This window comes from Vipera berus (assembly GCF_964194415.1).
Source record: "Vipera berus genome assembly, chromosome: 1".
NCBI lineage: Eukaryota > Metazoa > Chordata > Lepidosauria > Squamata > Viperidae > Vipera > Vipera berus.
The window spans coordinates 77,544,027-77,562,740 of record NC_138202.1 but is presented as its reverse complement, the minus strand read 5'-3'; the positions used below and the strand labels follow the sequence as shown (position 1 = coordinate 77,562,740).

At 42.1% G+C, this 18,714-nt stretch overlaps 1 protein-coding gene across 1 annotated transcript in view; it reads left to right on the top strand.

The window, feature by feature from the left end:
* Positions 1 to 2,990: 2,990 nt before the first annotated feature.
* Positions 2,991 to 18,714, top strand: part of CRY2 (cryptochrome circadian regulator 2) — a 41,191-nt gene continuing 25,467 nt past the window's right edge. The window contains exons 1-3 of the mRNA XM_081345138.1: positions 2,991 to 3,382; positions 11,223 to 11,331; positions 14,484 to 14,626. Coding sequence (XP_081201264.1) covers positions 3,180 to 3,382; positions 11,223 to 11,331; positions 14,484 to 14,626 — 455 coding nt within the window. The 5' untranslated portion in view covers positions 2,991 to 3,179. The remainder of the gene's footprint in view (positions 3,383 to 11,222; positions 11,332 to 14,483; positions 14,627 to 18,714) is intronic.

The window sequence follows — 18,714 nt, the reverse complement described above, 5'->3', positions numbered from 1 at the left end:
GAAATTGCCAGAGGTTGGTAAGTGAAGCCCCTTATCTGTTCTACTCATTCTTTCAAGCAAGTATCCAGTCCCGGATAATAGTAGTGATTTTTGGCTGGCATCTCACTTAGCTCATTCCTCCCAACTTGAGACACACTACTGTAGAAGTCTCTGACTGAGCAAGCAGGAGACGAAGTCAAGTTTAATTCCTTCCTCTGCTTTATCCACAGAATGGCCTAATGCCATTCCGGTCCATGTTTATTACAAGCCCTAATTGGTGGATTCCCAATCTTCTTTGCCTCTTCTGGACTCAGAAGGAAGGAAAGGAAGGACACCATTGCTTTAACATTTTTCCTGTCACTTGAGCTGGAAAGAACACTTGTCAATTTCATCTGGTTAAATCCTACAGTACTATAGGTCGGTCCATTTTCGATAGATAGATAGATAGATAGATAGATAGATAGATAGATAGACAGACAGACAGACAGACAGACATAGATACACACATACATACATACACACACACACATACATACATACATACATACAAAAATTAGTTTTAAAAGTTCTGGCTTTCACCACTGACTTACCAATGAGTTGGAAGCAAGTACAAGATGGCATTATGTACTCTTGGCCACAGGAAATTCTCAGTAGCACCAAACCAAAGCTGATTCTACGGATTAGCTCCTTGTTACTAGTGCTAAAAAATTATATGACACATATGGAAAGAAACTGCATTTTCACAGCAATATTTTAGAAAGATCTATTGACGTCAGGAATGGCCCTTTTTTTCTTGGAAGAGTTCTTGTATTTTTAAACATATATTTGACCACTATGCATTAAAACTGGGAAATGGTTACCTGGCACATAGATGTACAGATCAGTTTGAATTGTAAGAATGACAGAATTGATTAGAAATATGTCTCTAGTTTAAAGGGATGTGTCCTCTTCCTGCTATTTTGAATATTTTTTCATTTTCTCTGTTATGTTAGCAAGAAAAGCTGCTAATATGACCATCAAAAAATGAAAGAATTAAGTAACCTACAAGTTTGCTAGTAAACCATACAGGCAGCATAGATGACTCTGGCTCCAATTTCCTTGCAAGATGTTCCTTAGCCTCTGCATAAAGTAGTCCACATTATTCAGACACCTGTACCATGCAGAGAAATCAGAAGAGGATACATTAGCTGGATAACTATTTGAGAATCATGAGTCACTATACTGTCCCCTAAACTGGAGGGATGCATATCATATATAGTGGAATATGCTGTACAATATTGCCCATATACATAAACAGATGGATGTAGTGAACAGGGCTTCTGGCTCATATGGGTCTCTAGATTCTCCACCCAGACATTTTCTAAGCCTCCCACTGTCCTGAAGAGAACCTGTTTGTTGTGCTACCACCATTCACTTTATTCCACTGTTTTGACTTAATGCATGCAATCAATTGGATTTTGACTTTGATTCCTTTGACTCTTCTCACTAGTTAGCCTAATAGGGAGTATGCTAAAGTATGATTTAGAAGTTGTTAGAGTGAGGAAACTCACATTCTAGACCGTTCTCAGCAGTGGAAACTCATTGTTTGATTTTAGGCCAGCCGTTCTCAGCCCTTACAGCATTTTCTTGGGGGAGAAAAATATGCTCTATTTATTACCTCGAACTCCTGGAGGAAAGACAAAATATAAATCAAACAAATACCTCTCAGAATTGGTTGAATTCAATTCAATTGGTTGAATCATAAAGAACTTCTTTTCCTCTACACACACACACACGTATGTATGTATGTATGTATGTATGTATCATATACACCAATTAAGATTCCAGAATTTCTCTTGCCCAACAGGAACTATAATCAATACTGTAACCATAAGAGGAAGTGAAATACAAATAGTATAACAGACACAGCAGGAGACAGGGAATCCTTGTCAACAATACAGCCTGTACCATTTCATTTATGCATATATGCATAATATTATTATGAGGTCTACTTCTTCCAACCCAATTAGTCTTATATTTATCAGGAAGTAAACAACTCATTTTATTAAGATATGAATTATATTTAGGTTCCTAATCCAGTACCTTCCAAAAATGTTGAGCCACAAGGAAGGTCATAGTAACCCTTTTCCTCAGGCCTCTTCTGAACAGTTTGTAGATACTGATCACAGTAAGATTACAGGATGTTATGATGGCCATAAGTAGCATTTTGAAGATTTACATAAATGTATGACAGGCAGGCCTACCAATGTAATATCTGAAAGCATGACTTTAATGTCATAAACAATATACTTTTGAGGACAAATGCTGAAGACTGATAGAAGATCACTACCTTTAATTTCCATGTGCCAGTGTCATAAACCCAAATTCTTACTACATACAAGCAATGGAAGTGGAATAGAATAAGCACTGGATTGGACTTCTTGTAAAGCATATTTATGACTTACAAACTCGTCCAGCTGTGGTATATTCAACAAATTACTGTTTAGCAGTCTATAAACCCAGGGAACTCCAAAACTATTTTCAGGCAGGAAACTTATGGGGGAAGACTGAAAGTAACTCCACTTAAAGCAAACAAAGCAAAATAATTATTGGATACATTTTCAATAATTTCAAGCATTCCTTTAAGAAGAAAACATAGACAACGTTGGGACTCCAGAGGGCGCCTAACTCTCCAACCGTTCCGGAGTTTATGCTTCTCTGTTGCAAAGCGGTCAAATTTGGGCTGCAGAAAAATCCGCACCTGCGACAGACTGCAGGTCAAACGTACACGAAGATTGAATTTTTCGCTGCCCTCTGGTGGCCCTGCAGATTTTTTCTGATTATTCCGATCCGATAGCTCTCTCGAAACAAAAACGAAGGAATTGTTGAATGAAAGGCTTCATCTCCACCTCCCCGTGACACCATTTTAACCCAGCCCTCATCTCCTTCCTACTCCTCCTGACACACGGCATGAAAACGTGCTACACCACCCGTGCGGTCCGAGGCTCTTGAGGCCAGCCCAGCAAGTTCTACCGTAGTAGTTGATGAGTGTGCGTGTGCGTGTTGTTTCAGGCGGCCAATGAGCTCTTAGATGCGCATGCTCACTGATGGAAGAGCAGCCGCTCAGGAAGTGGATTGCCGCAACTGGGAAAGGAGGGATTAGGCGCCGGGCGGTGTGAAGAGTCTAGCTTGCCTCCTGTGCGGTGGTGGCTGCGCTTACGATGGCTGCTTTGCCCGGTTCGGTACCTCGGCCGCGTAGCTGCGGCGGCGGCGGCTGCTCCGTGCACTGGTTCAGACGGGGGTTGCGTCTTCACGACAACCCCGCTTTGCAGGCGGCTATCCGAGAAGCGACCTCCGTGCGCTGCATCTACATCTTGGATCCCTGGTTCGCTGCGTCCTCCGCGGTGGGCATCAACCGCTGGCGGTGAGTGGAGGCAGAGGCCAAGTTGCGGGGCGGGGACGGGGGGGGGGAAATCGGGAGCTAGGTTGGAGCGGGTCAGAATTGCTCTGCCCTCGACGCGTTGTGACACGAGTGTCACGTTCACGCAGTGCAGCTCCTTCCAAATGGAAAGTTCTTGCGTGACCGATCTGTTAAAATAAGCGCAGGGATTTGAGATGGGGTCGAGGGTGCTTCCGGCGTGCCATGATTCAATATTTATTTACTTATTATTTGACTTATATACCGCCCTATTCCCGTAGGACTCAGGGCGGTTTACAGGGCAATTAAAAATCATACCATACAAAAGTTTAAAAAAAAATTAAAACAATTAATTAAATAGGAAAAGATTAAATAAATTAATTAAATAGGAAAAATTAATTAAATAGGAAAAGATTAAATGAAATAGGGACAAATCTGCCTCCCCCACCCACCCCCGAGATGGGGCGGGTAATTATTTTATGAACGAGTAAATAATGGACGTTGCTGCCTTATAATTTCCTCTCCTGCCTCGCCTACTGGTCTCCTTTGACCCTCACCAACTTCTCGCTCGCCTGTGGAGGAGAATCGTAGGATGAGCTGAAGAGCATTCCCGGATGGTTCGCTTGGAGGAGAGCAGCACGGCGGGGTAAATATGACACTTCCCTGGTTCGCTACTGTCCAAAGAGGCCAGAGAAGAGGAGTGGTATTTGCCCCACGAGAGAAATGCCTGCTGTCTGCTTCTGTCGGAAATCAGACATCAGAGGACATCAGTAGAATTGGTTATATTCTGATTGGAGTCAGATAAGCTTGAGAGGATGGAGGGATATAACGTTTGAGTGAGGGCTAGACAGTTCTGTGGTAGGGATGCTTCAGATCTACCTACCCATCCTATCTTTCCTGCCTTTATTTTGATAAATGACTGAAGACATAACATAGCTAATATGTTCCTCAATACAACAAACCTGTCAGCTGAGTTGGGCTGATAGTGACTGGCCCAAAGTCACTCAGCTGGCTTTTATGCCTCAGGAAGGACTAGAACTCACCATTTCCTGGTTTCTAGCCTGCTGCCTTAACCACTATACCAAACTGGCTCTGTTTTTCATTTCTGCATTGAACAGATGGCTTAACTCTGTAGCCTAATGACTCTTTCCCGTCTTGTGATACTTTAATACTGGATTTCCCAGGACATGTTGCCCTTTAGTTTGCCTCAGATAAGAAAGTATAATATCTCCTTATTCCAGGGGTGCACAAGGTTCTTTGATGCTCAGCATTTCATTGCCATCCATGTTCTATACACAGTCCTTTCAGACACTACAGAAATGCTTTAATACCCTATAAGTGTACATTTAATTAAAATTAAACATGGTTAATAGGATTGTTCTCTAGTCCTTCCTGTCAGGCTAAAATTAACTTTGATTTTAAAAAACAGTATCCAGAATGTTCTAAGGCTGCATATGTCCCATATGTCTTCAGGTTATTCATCTACGTTGGTTTCTTAATTTATTGACTTCTAGATGTCAACGCGGTGGCTCAGTGGGTTAGGACGCTGAGCTTGTTGATCAGAAGGTCGGCAGTTTGATGGGTCGAATCCCGAGTGCCGCATAACAGAGTGAGCGCCTGTTACTCGTCCCAGCTTCTGCCAACCTAGCAGTTCGAAAGCACGTAAAAATGCAAGTAGAAAAATAGGGACCACTACGGTGGGAAGGTAACAGCGTTCCGTGCGCCTTTGGCGTGTAGTCATGCCGGCCACATGACCACGGAGACGTCCTCGGACAAGCGCTGGCTCTTCGGCTTTGAAACGGAGATGAGCACCGGCCCCTAGAGTCGGAAATGACTAGCACGCATGTGCGGGGGAACCTTTACCTTTACCTTTAGATGTCAACAGGTTTTAAAGTGACACATAAGGAAAGAACAACAATCTGCAAGTATGAGAATTATCTTATGAAAGAGCCACACCTGAATTTTCTCATTTGTTTACTTGGAAAACCTATCTGATATTCAATTCCTCTGTATGAAAGATTGTGGGAAGTGGGGGGAATGATGTTTCTGAATATTTCATCACTGAAGCTGCATCTCAGACCAGAAAAAAAGTGGTTTGAAGAGGCTCTTCTTAATCCATTATAACTAAGGCTGAGAAATTCCTCCTATGCTTTTCAGTATTCTGTATCTCAGACTAATCTTAAAACCGCCAACTGAAATCCATGCCATACTTGCTTTTTTGTTTTGCCAACTATGTGGGACTTGATACTCTCTGAGGCTTACAGAAGAAACATCCATATACGTATTCAAGCTCTAAATAATTGTAGTTTTAAGAATCTGGACCTGAAACTGTGGCAAGAAGGGCTCGCTTCAATTGCTGTTGCAAATGATTCTGTGGCATAGGTGTTACCATGGAAGAAGATGAATTGGTAGTGATTTAAAAGATTCCATACAAGACATAGGAAGGATAACCCATTGATGACCCAAAATAACTGCTGAACAGGATGTACAGAAGTAGATCTATAAGTAGCTTGGACCTAAGCTGTGAGATTCCCTCTCACATCTGTTACTAGCTTTGGTCATGCTTAACTTACCTGTCACTCCTGTTTCTTTGTCCTTAGTAGATTGCATTAAATTACTTTGAGCCACATTTAAGCAGCTCCGGTATAGAGCCAATTATGCAGGATATAAATATAACACATTGTGCTTGCTTTTTGAGTATGAACCATTTAAACGTTATACATAGCTACTGAATTAACATGAATGGGTCTATATCATGGGTCAGCAACCTGCGGCTCTGGAGCTGCATGCGGCTCTTTCAGCCTTCTGTGGCTCCCAGTCGTCCTCCGCCATTTGCAGAGAGAGAGACAGAGAGAGGCACTAGCGTTTCCCTTCTCTCTCTCTCTCTCTCTCTCTCTCTCTCTCTGTGTGTGTGTGTGTGTGTGTGTGTGTGTGTGTGTGTGTGTGTGTGTGTAAAAAGAGAGTGGCCTCACACTGTTCTCAGACAAGCCTTTGCTGCATCTCCGCAGGAAGCGGCAGAAAGCAGTAGCTCTCTCTCTCCCTCTCCCTCTCTCTCTCTCACACACACACACTCACACTGAGTGGGGGAAGAGGACTGGCAGACCAAGGGAAGGAGAGCCAGCCCAATGTGTGTCAGCTTGTTGGAGAACCGCGTGAAGCTAGCTTGCCAGGGGAGCAGAAGATTGGGGAGGGAGAGAGAGAGAGATCATGCACAGCAGCCTCTATTTCTTTTAAATTAAACTCTTCAATCAAGCTCCCCCCTCGTGCGCAAGTTTTGCAACTCCCAGTGTTTTCTTTTCTCTGGGAAACGGGTCCAAGTGGCTCTTTGAGTGTTTAAGGTTGCCGACCCCTGGTCTATATAGTTTTAGGCTTATAAATATTTTACTTGGAAACAAGTTCTATCTACTGAGACATACTCTTATAACCTCCAGTTCTAAACTGGAATAGTTTTGGAAATAATTTCTAGGTAGGTATGTGTCTTTTCTATTCTATATCACAGAGTACCACAGCATTTTAAAGTCATTCCTCAGTTTTGTACCTATGAAAGTGTAGATGGAGCAGCAGTTGAAATCCGTAATTCCATTGCTAACAGTTGTAGTGTGATTTTGCCTTCTTTCTTAGGGATGATTCTTGTTCTACTGGTTCTGCTATTTTCAGTATACTCTTAATTGGGTCTCTGCATATGAAATTCTGGGTATAAATGATAGGTTAGTTCTTCCATACCAGTTTAGTCATTAGTAGGTGGAACAGAATTATTCTGCATTTTGTTGTCAGAAGAAAATTCTATGTATCCTGAGGAGTTGAAATAAAATTTAAGTGGAGAAGGGTTTTCTTAGCAAGAAAAATATCATGAGAAGCAAATGGCTGGCTAACATCTGAAATAAACAATGAGTGTTCATATTTGAAATATAGAAAGAAGTATGATGACTTTATTGAGTCTTAAGGCAGCAATCGGTATACCTAGTGCTATAAATTTATTTCAAAAAGTTTGTGGGGATGAGTTTGTGGGGATGAATTAATTCAGTATTCATTCTTCACAAGACTTAGCGTAATGTTGCATATTTGCAACATTTTCTAAGATATAACGTAGGCAATTATGATCAGCTTTTATAATTGTGGAATTTATGGGTTCTCCATCTCTCAAGACTTCTAAGATGAGGCTGGACAACCAATTTTCTTTTTTTTTTAAATTCCATTTATATCCCGCCCTTCTCCGAAGACTCAGGGCGGCTTACAAGCTTAGCAGTAGCCTTCATTCTATGTATATGCCTGCTTATTAGGGCTTTCACACACACCCCAAGCGGCATTATTACAAAGTCAGCTTAATTGCCCCCAACAATCTGGGTCCTCATTTTACCTACCTCGGAAGGATGGAAGGCTGAGTCAACCTTGAGCCTGGTGGGACTCAAACCTGCACTAATTGCAGGCAGCTGGTGTTACTTAAGGAGGCATTAGCCCGCTGCTCCACCAAGGCTCTTGAGTGGTTTAATTGGTTTTTCATGCATTGCACATGGTTGAACTCAATCAGGGATTCCTAAACCTTTTTGCCGTCACAACTCCCTTTAGTATAATCTTAAGGTACACAATTCCCCTAAAACTTCAGCCAAACACCAAAATGAAATAAATGAACAATGTAAACAATGCAATGAATCTTTGGGAAAGATGGACTTATTGTTACAATTTAACTCAAAGGTTCTTCACACTTATCCTCAACTCTGCACTCCCCTCCCTACCTCAGTGTTTAGGATAGCCTGAACTAGATGATTCTTGTGGTCCCCTCCAATTCTAGAACTTTATGATTCTTGTGATTTCACGCTCTGAGTAAATAAAGTAGCCACTTTGTGAATTGAGCATGGCATGCCATCTCTCCTGTCCCATTTAATTCATTAATTACTGCAGGATATAATTAATTGAATTATTTTTGTTCAGTGTTTCATAATTTACTTATCCTTGTTGATTTTGGAAAAAATTAGGAGAACACCAATGCTACAAAAAATTGAGTTCTCCAACTCTATTTCCACTGAAGGAAATAGCCATGAGTGACTACAGTGGGTCCTCAACTTAAAACTGTTCATTCAGCAATCATTCATAATTATGACAGTGCTGAACAGAGGCACATACAGCCCCCTCCTGAACTTTCGACCATTGTGGTCAGGTTCAAAGATTTGGGCACTGCCAGCATGCTAGATGTTCTACACCACCCCAGGCCAGGAGGCCTTAACTGGCTAGGCTTACTTTTATGTGGGCTTTCCTCCTACCCTATTACTCCAGCAGAAGGCTTGGGCTTTCCCCTCTCCACACCACTTCCAGAAGGCTTTGGTCTTCCCTCAGCCTCACCGTGCAAATCCACTTACCTTCGCTTTCTGTGCAGCTGCTATCAAGCGCGCCTAGCTGATGCAAGGCCCATCTACTGTAGAAAACTAGCCAATGCAATGTTTTAGAATAGAATAGAGCGGGAAGAGAACTTGAGGTCTTTTAGTCCAGCTCCCTGCTCAAGGCAAGCTGTTAATTGTTCACAGTTAAGAAGTTTCTCCTTTATTCCAGGTTGCTTCTCTCCTTGATTGGTTTCCATCCATTGATTCTTGTCTGCCCTCTGGTGTTTTGGAAAATAAGTTGATCCCCTCTTCTTTGTGGCAGCCCCTCAAATACTGAAATAGTGCTATCATGTCACCCCAGTCCTTCTTTTCTCTAGACTGACCATTCCCAAATCCTGGAACCATTCTTCATATGTTTTAGACTCCAGGTTTCTAATCATCATAGTTGCTCTTCTTTGTACTTTTTACCAAGATTCGACATCTTTTTTTGTAACGTGGTGACCAAAACTGGATGCAGTATTCCAGGTGTGGCCCTAGTAAGGTTTTATAAAGTGGTACTAATACTTCCTGTGATTTTAATTCTATTTTTTAAATTATTTTTTTCAAAGCTAGAAAGAGCCTCAGAACATCATGAGGCTTGGTATTCATCTGATGATGTTTCTGAGGCTCTTTCTAGCCTTTGCAAATTTTGCCAGGTCTGGGGCTCATCTCATAAGGTTTCCAAAGTAGAAAGAGTCTCAGAAACATTGCGAGATTGTGTTCATTGAGCAAGACAGTCACATGGGCATCTTACTTAATGACCACAACAATTTACAACCCAAATTGTGGGCTCAATTGTAGTCTTAAGTTGAAGGATTACCTGTATAGTATTTGCTGCTTGCCTGGAGAACTGTAGCATGCCTTTCAGCAAATAGCCCTCCATTTCTAGATGATAGAATATTGATAAATCACAAATATTTTTCTATTTTCTTTGATAATCTGTGTAAATGAAAAATTCAACTTTTCAGTTATGTATACATTCACACTGGACAATTTACATATACATATGCCCTTAGCCTCTGGTTTTCTTCCTGACTTCTGCATTCAGGTAGCTTAAATGTTGCCTTTTATTTGCAAAAATAGCAAAGAACATTTTGGTGGGAATATAGATTAAGAAAATCTAATGTGGCGATGGACAGATTTGCTGTAGCTAGGAATTACTATGTTATTTAATTAAAAAAGAAAAATAATCTCTGAGAACCATGGTGAGCTTCGTTAATACCATTATATGGAATGAAATAAAACTTTTTGTCATCTTTTTTGAGGACCTATGGGAAGAACCAAACAAGTACTCCAGGTTTTACAGAAGTTTAAAGAATCTATTTTGACCTAAATTTAAACTGATTTACACCATATTAATTTTGGTCTTGGACTCATTCAAGTTTTGTGTTTGTTTGTTTGTTTTTGGGGGGGAGTGGTCTATGCATATAATTCAAAGACTGAGTGTAGGCTTTCACACACAAAAATGCACACATATCCATATATTACAATATAAGTTGTATGCTAAGATGCTTATCCATCCTACTATCCCAACTTCAGGCCAGGAGGCAGAGGAGGAACCCATCAAATATATGAAAGACACCAGACAACTGAATCTATTGATAAGCTCTCTCAGATCATATTTGTGTTAACCATATTTTCTGTGCATATGTGTGTGTATTGTTCACTGAAGTACTTTTTATGACATTTTGAATTGTTTCCTATTGAGAACTTTCTTACCATGTAAAAGACTTGATTTTTCCTTTCCTTTTACAATTTTTCCCTATTGAAAAGGTACGTAAAAAGAAGAAGTATTTGCGAAGGATTCTTAGTTCCGGCTTGCTAGATAATTTTCAGAGGAGTACAGAGATGGCCTTGAAGACGGTATTCAACCTCTGTGATGTAAACACCAGCTTAGCTTTAGAAGGGAGGAGGAGTGAGGGAGTGAATGAGAAAGAGACTCAAGATTGCCCTGCCTTGATTTTCCTTAGACCAGGGGTGTCAAACTCAATTTCATTGAGGGCCGCATCAGCATTGCGGTTGCCCTCAAGGGGCCAGGTGGGTAGGGCCAGGGTGGGCGTGGCCTACTGGGTGGGCATGGCTAGAGTGCGTATGGCCTACTGGGTGGGCGTGGCCAGCTCTACATCGTTCGCATCAAGGGTGCCTATGGGGGCCTGGGCAGGGGTGGGACAGATCTGAGGGTCTCTGGCAGGAGGAGGGTCTCTGGGCCAGGGCCAAGGCAGTGGGGGCCGTTCCCTCCCTGTTTCCAGGATGGCTTCACTGGCCACATGAAACCACTTCGCGGGCCAGATCTGGCCCCCGGGCCTTGTGTTTGACATGTCTGCCTTAGAATAATAAGAGGGTGACAGAATCGGTCAGGCTTTCAAGATTTATTATTATACATTTCAGCAATGAAGCAGAGCTCTAGTAGTTCTCATGGCTTTTGTTTTATAACCTATCCTAGCACAAATATGTGATACAGTTGCTGAATACATTTTGTTTCTTCTTCTTAGGTTTTTGCTCCAGTCTCTGGAAGATTTGGACAACAGTTTAAGAAAACTTAATTCCCGTTTATTTGTAGTACGAGGGCAGCCAACTGATGTTTTTCCAAGACTCTTTAAAGTAAGATTATAACTACATCTGAAAATCCTGTTTGGCTAGAATGTAATTTGCTTATAAAATTTAAAAAATAAATCTTAACTTATACTGCTAATACTGATATTTTGTTATTTTTGGATTTGGATTAAAATCATCTATATATTTACAAATAATAAGGTGGTTCTTATATGCCAGCTGTTCTCTCATGCTTCCATGAATAGAGGTGATTCATGGTTTTTTAGTGTAATGGCATTCTAATAAATACCATTAATAGGATTGGGCATATTAGAGGGCATATTAGAACGGGTATTTTTTTTCAAAAAAAATTATTTTTAAATTTATTTTAAAAATGTTAAATATTAAACATTTAATATTTTATTAAACAGTTAAAAGATTTAGTTCACAGTAGTAGAAAAAGGGGCTTTAATTATGTCATTTTTGTCCGATTAACAAACATATGAATGAGTAAGTTAAAGATTTAGAGCAGCCTTTTTTTCTTAACTTTCAGTAACTGCATTATTCATGTTCTTGTACTGAACTGTATATGTGGTCAGATACTTAATGCAATATATCCAGAACCCTTAAAATATTATCTTGTCTACTGTATTTATATTATATGAAGAAAATGAAAGAAGTGTAATTACATTTTGCCTCCCAGCCCTTTCCCTTGTATCCTTCTTTGCTTCCTGCCAGGATATAAAGGTGTTAATTAGAAAGCAACACACATCCTAACTGTTCTTCATCTGTGATTACAGCTGTTTAATCGAATATGTGTACTTCATAGAGCTTTTTTGGGGGCAAATTGTAGATATGTATATGTGCATCTCTATAAAATGTATTTCCCATTGTTTGGTCTCCACATGAATCATAGCAATGCTCCCTTTGATTCTTTAGAGTGTTTGTGTACATTAAAGTCATCCAGAGCTGAGAAGGTATATTTTTATATGTTTGAAAAGTGTAGGTTTTTTTTCCTGTAGATAAAGAATAAAGGCTTACATGGACTTAGCTAGTCGGGGTAATATTTTTGAGCACTGGCATGCTAGAAGGGGCTGTAAATATTCTTGAAATCTTTTATCATGCTTTTGAACAGTGTCTCTCAGCTTGTAAATCAATACCGTATAGTTAATGCTTTAGAGAAGTGCTTCTCAGGTGGTTAGGGAATTCTGGAAGTTGAAGTCCACACATCTTAAAATTGCCGAGGCTGAAAAACACTACTCTAAATCATTGACTATACAGTATTGATTTATTTCACACTATATACACTATGTGCAAAGAATGAGTCGTGTAAATAGAAAGGAATTGCTGAGAACTAAAATAAACTTCAGTCAATCACATATGGTTCAAGCTGCAGTTTTCAAGCTGGCTTTTGGTATAGGTTCACATAAATTCAGTGCAAATAACTTTCTTCATTTCCAAAGCATTCCAGTCTGGAATGCAAAGACAACAATAATTTTAACAAGTGGGTAATTAATACTGGAGGAACATAATCCATGCAGTTGTTATCTCAACTTTCAGTTACAAAAATGGATCTAAAAATGATCAGATTATTTCTCATTCAGGTACCCTCTAGTTCAGGAGTGTCAAACTCAATTTCATTGAGGGCCGCATCAGCATTACGGTTGCCCTCAAAGGGCCAGTTGCATGTAAGACTATGTATCATATTACTTCAGGAGTGCATTATGTTTAAGATTGTAGGCCAACTGGATTAACATTTCAAATGTGAACAAATATTTCAAATAAATCTGCAAAAACGAAATTTAAAACAAAACCATAAGTTATTTAGTTCTCTCTCTCATGCCATTTTGTCCGAATAGTAGACAGACCGAGCCACAGATCTGTCACCTGGAGGGGCAGCAGCAGCTTCGAAGGAAGCGCCTGCAATTGAGCAGCACGTGGCTTGGGCTTCTCAACTAGCTTTGGCCCAGGCCCGGCACGCATAAGCCTCTCTCACGTTTCCTTACGCCTTTGGGGAAAAGTCTGTGAGGCGAGCGCCTACTTGTTGGAAAGGGCAGCACAGAGGAAGGAAGAGGAGTATGCAAAGGCGGCAAGGCAGGGAGGGATGAGAACTGAAGAAACACACAATTCGAGCACCTTCCATCCTTTCTTTTTCCTTCCCTCCTTTTCTTTCCCTCCTTTTCCTTCCCTCACCAGCCACTCACTCTCACACAGAGGGCGCTTTAGCCATGGCCACCCGCCCATGCTGTTGCTGCTGCCACACAGCTCCACGCGTTAAAGAGGCTCCCACTGCCCATCCTCTGCTAGCGCTGCTGCCACTGACAAGACATCTGAAGAAGCAAGGAGTAACCATTTGTAGAGCTACCCCCCTAAGGGTCGCTGGAGTATGGGTTCTCCTGACCCTCTTGGTATGGTTGTTGGTCCACCCTAGTCTCTTACTAGGGTGGATATAGATTCAGAGGATTTTAAAGATTAGTATAGAATTGAGATCAGAAATCTTTCTTTTGTGATGGGCAAAGTCAGCACAAAAAAGTGATGAAAAGTAGGGGGAAAGTCATTGCACTTTGTTTTTGAACATGATAACTACAGTGAGATTATTATATGCACAAACAAAGATTCAGCAATATTCACATTAGAGGAGTGATTAGTGAAGATGAAGGAACCTGCCAAGATGGCTAAATCGACTTCTTTGATTAGAAAAAAGTCAACATCTATCTTTATGGCTAATTGGAATCCTCTTATAGATTTTTTGCCTAAAATAGAAAAAAATGAAGTTATGATTTATGGTTTTTATAGATGATCATAGGAATAAGAGAGTTAAGTTTTAATCATAGAGTAAGAAGTAAATATATAATTGTAGCTGCAAAGATAATTGGAAACTATTTCTTTGTATCTTTTTTCATTCTTTTCTACTTTACTTTTTTCCATTCTTGAACTTTTAGATTTCTCTTTGATAATTTTCTTTGTCTTTCTTTATATAGTTTGTATTAGTTTTTATTTTCTTTTTTAAAAAATCTTTAATAAAAATTATATAAAAGAAACAAAAGGGAGTGTCGCGGGAGAATTTTGGGGGGAAAACGCCATTAGCAAATCTTTAGAAAGGGATCTTTTCCCTTGTTCTACTGTTGGATTTTTGTCATTATTTTGTTTTGAATATTACCACCACATTTTAATGATTTGCATTGGTACTTACCTGATATTTTCTGTTGTTTTTTTTACAGGAATGGGGGGTGACGCATCTCACTTTTGAATATGACTCAGAGCCTTTTGGAAAAGAGAGAGATGCAGCTATAGTGAAATTGGCTAAGGAAGCAGGAGTAGAAGTGACAACAGAGAATTCACACACCCTTTATGACCTAGATAGGTAAGATACCAATCTCTCTATATGCAAGTGTCACATGTCTAAGAAGAAGACAAAACAAAACTGAGGATAGGTATAGGTCAGAGATGGCAAACCTTTTAGAGACTGAGTGCCCAAACCACAACCCCAAATCCAGTTATTTATTGCAAAGTGTCCGGGGCGCATCAGCATTATGGTGCCCTTGGGCGTGGGAGCAGGGAGGTGCTTCTGAGTGCCGCCTCTGGCACGCAAAAACCAGAGGCACAAAATGGGCCACCGTGCTGCAGGGCGCTGATACAAGGTGCTGCACCACGCAAGAACAGGGCAGGGCTAGTGAGTTTCATGCAGGCACTAGCCCCACCCCATTTGCAGCGCGTGCATGCTTGCAGCCCTGTGCACGCACGCATGTAAAATGCTTCCCCCTCCCTTTTCTTCCAGTCCACCAATCAACAATGGTTGGTGACCTCTGCTCTACCACCTCTACTTGAGCTTGCTAGTCGGCCGCTTCGCCTCCTTTGTGCTGGGTGGGGCTCCTGCTCTGGGCGGCAGTGACAGCCTGATAGACCTGCTGCTGCCAGCAGTGGTGCACGTGCCAACAGAGAGGGCTCTGGGTGCCGCCTCTGGCACACATGCCATAGGTTCGCCACCACTGGTATAGGGGATGACTTGGGAGACTTTTTTATATAATGGGTCAGAGTTTCATTATCTCTGCAATGGCCATATAGGTATGAAGTTAACAGTTTGCGTATATAGCAAACTCCCATGTTCTGAGAAAGAGGAGAGAAGAATAAAGAGAAACTAATTCTATATTTATAAAATACAGAGTAGGTTTGTTATGACTACAAATACAAGTACCATAAGTTATATGTACTGCAAGCTTGCAATCTACTAAAGTCCAGGCGTATTTGAAAAGAGGGGATATGTACTTTACATAGCTTTCCTCCCCAGGAGCAAGCGTCTTTTAATGTTCCATGTACTGCACTGTACTAGCCTACTTCCTAGTAAACCAAGTGTGTAATAATGTCAGTTTGGGCCATCTCTGGATCAGTATCCAGGGTATTGATAGTGTCACCAGTAGACAATGTGAGAAAATCTCTCCCTGGGGTCAGGAAAACATCCATATCCATCAGGTGCCAGGAATGCACCATTTTAACCAGTTTTTCAGATTTGTAGATTATACAGAGAGTGATCTGTCCATGGCAGCGGAGTCATATGAAACTCCTACATTTCCAAAGCACCAGTGCCACTTGAATATGTTCTACTGATTGTGTGAGACCAGATATTAGTCATGTCAGGTCCAGTTATGGAGGACGTGCAATCCTGAATCATTCCTGACTGGACAGCCTTACCTTCAGTGTTGAAAGCCCCAAGAAAAAGGAGCTCAAATTAATTCGATGCCATACTGCCAATCATTCAAACTAGCTCATGAAGAAAGATTGTGGGGTCTGTTGTGGCAGATAGCATGGTTTATACTAATCATATATCTGTCTTGGCCATCCAGATGTAGCAGTTTACACTTATAATTGCAGACTATTGAATAAAGCAGCTGGTCCACAAGATGGAATTCCTATAGGCCAGTGGCCCCAACCTTTTGGGCACCAGGGACTGGTTCAATGGAGAAAGGTTTTCTGAGGAGTGGAGGAGGAATGGTTTTGTGTGCTGCCTGCATCCTGTGGATCGGGTTTCACTTATTTGTGCGGTCTGATTTCTGGCCGGTCCGCAGGCCAGCAGTTGGGGATCAGCTTGTCTACCTCCCTGTCTTTAATTCTAGCCTGCTATATGTGAACAGTCTCCTGGAATACAAATGCCTCTATAGTTCAATAGGAAGATAGATGAAACAATATTGTTCCCTGTGCCAGTTTTCAAACTTGAAATGTGTGTGGGAAAAGACAAGCAGAAGCAAGCCACAAATTACATACAGCGGAGAATTGGATCGGAGCCAGGAGCCAAGGCCAGCCTTCTGCGTCATCGAGTGGCTGGGTGATATCAGAGGACAAGGCTTTATGGAGCAGAGCTAGCAGCAACATGCTCAGTTATGCTATGCTTCCATTATTTTAATTTCTCTGGGACAGAAGAATGGCACAAACAAAGGATGCAGGGCGGTTCCAGCTGGTGTTCATCTGGCTTGAACCTCTCCTCCCCCCCCCCCCCGTCCAACCTTAGCAGCCATGTGCACTGAATAAAAGCTCTAGGAACGCCTCAGGTCTTGCCCAATGAGAGGCTACAGTTGAAACATGAATGGTCCTGTCAGTATTCTTGTAGAATCATTGGCAGGATCAACTTTGTGCTGCCTGACTAGGATGTAAATTTTCCAGAAATTTAGACACAGCATAAAGTCGGAAATTTGGAGAATTTGCTAAATGAACATAGCACTCCCTCCTTCTGTTATTTTTTTACCTCATAACAATGCCACATTCACGGGGCCGCCCTTAGAATACTGCATCCAGTTCTAATCACCACAATACAAAAAAAGATGTTGAGAGCCTGGAAAGTGTGCATAGAAGAGCAACAATGATGTAAAGAGTCTGGAGGCTAAATCGTACGGGGGAGCTAAATATGTCTAGCCTATTGAAGAGAAGAATTGGGGGAGGTAGAGGGACATGATAACTGTCTTCCAGTACCTGAGGGGCTGTCACAGCAGGGACTGACTTATTCTCCAAAGCGACAGAAGTCAGTATAAGAAATAACAGTGGAAGTTTGTCATAGAGAGATCCAATCTAGAGGTAAGGTGATATTTTCTGACAGTGAGAATAATTAATATCTTGCTTCCTGGAGTTGTGGGTGTGCCATCACTGGAGGTTTTCAAAAATGAACTGGGCAACCATTTGGGGTGGTATAAGACTCCCCCGCCTTTAGCAGGAGGTTGGACTGGAAGACCTCCGCGGTCTCTTCCAGTTGTCCTGTTTTCCCCACTGGAAATGACTGTTTCTAACACACAAGGAGAGGATACTTTCCTAAGAGCTCACAATTCAAGAATACCAGTGTTAACTTGGATGGCCGACAAAGTTCTGTCTATGACAAAAAAAAGAAAACAAAATTTCTTCAAACTGGGAATTTCCAACCACGTTGCCTCTCCTTCCTTCTTCCCTCCTTCCCTGACTCCTTCCTTCCTTCCTTCCTTCCTTCCTTCCTTCCTTCCTTCCTTCCTTCCTTCCCTGCTTTTTTTTTTAAACTACCAGAGACTTTGGGCAGAGGTGGCAACAGGCAGGCAACATTGGGCAGAGGCTTCACATTTTGACCCCTCCCCCTGCTGTTGCCTCTCCGTGGCTCTCAGCTCACCTCTCCCAGACTTGTTTGTGAGTGTGTGTGTGTGTGTGTGTATGCGCACGTGGATGGGCAGAGGAGTGTCTCACTCCTTGCAGAACAGAACAGAGACCTTCTGTGATGGCAGGCTGCAAACTAATGAAAGCTGGGGTGTTTTGGAGTACTTGTCTCTTTTTCTCAACGTGCCGCCGATCACGTCATGCCCTGCCCCCTCAGCTCCTGCCTCCAGCCCCTTTGAAGGCTTCAAGAAGCTCCCATTGCAGCTTCTCTTATCTCTCCTGTTCTTTTCCTCCCCAGTGTCACAGCGTGGGACTGCAAGGAGTGAGACACACACCTGCACGCGCACACAAACACGTGTATGGGAGAGGCAAGTTGAGAGCCATGCAGATACAATGACAGCAGGGAGGGGTCAAAATGTGAAGCCTCCTGCCCAGAGCCTCTGGCAGCTAAAAAAAAAATAAACCTGAGAAGGCATTCTCTTTCCCAGCTCCTTTCCTCCCTTCCCTTCCCTTCCCTTCCCTTCCCTGCTTCTCTTTCTTTCCTCTGAGCTCAGGAGGGGGAGAGATTGCCAGCGTTTCCAGTGGACATGCTGCCGCCAGCCGTAACTATCCCATGCAGGGAGGGGCGGTCGCAGTGAAAGGGAAGCCTGCTGGCTGCAAGGCTAGGTCAGCGAGTGGGCGTGGCACTGATCTACTGGTGGGGGCCATCAAAGCCAGAACACACACAGCCTTAGATCCACAGGGTAGCCCTAGAGCCAGTGAGGGGCCCCCTGCCCACTTTGCCCTGCCTCCCAGAGGGTGCACGGAGAAGCGCTGGTGTCCTGGGGGGAAGGGAAACACTTCTCCTGC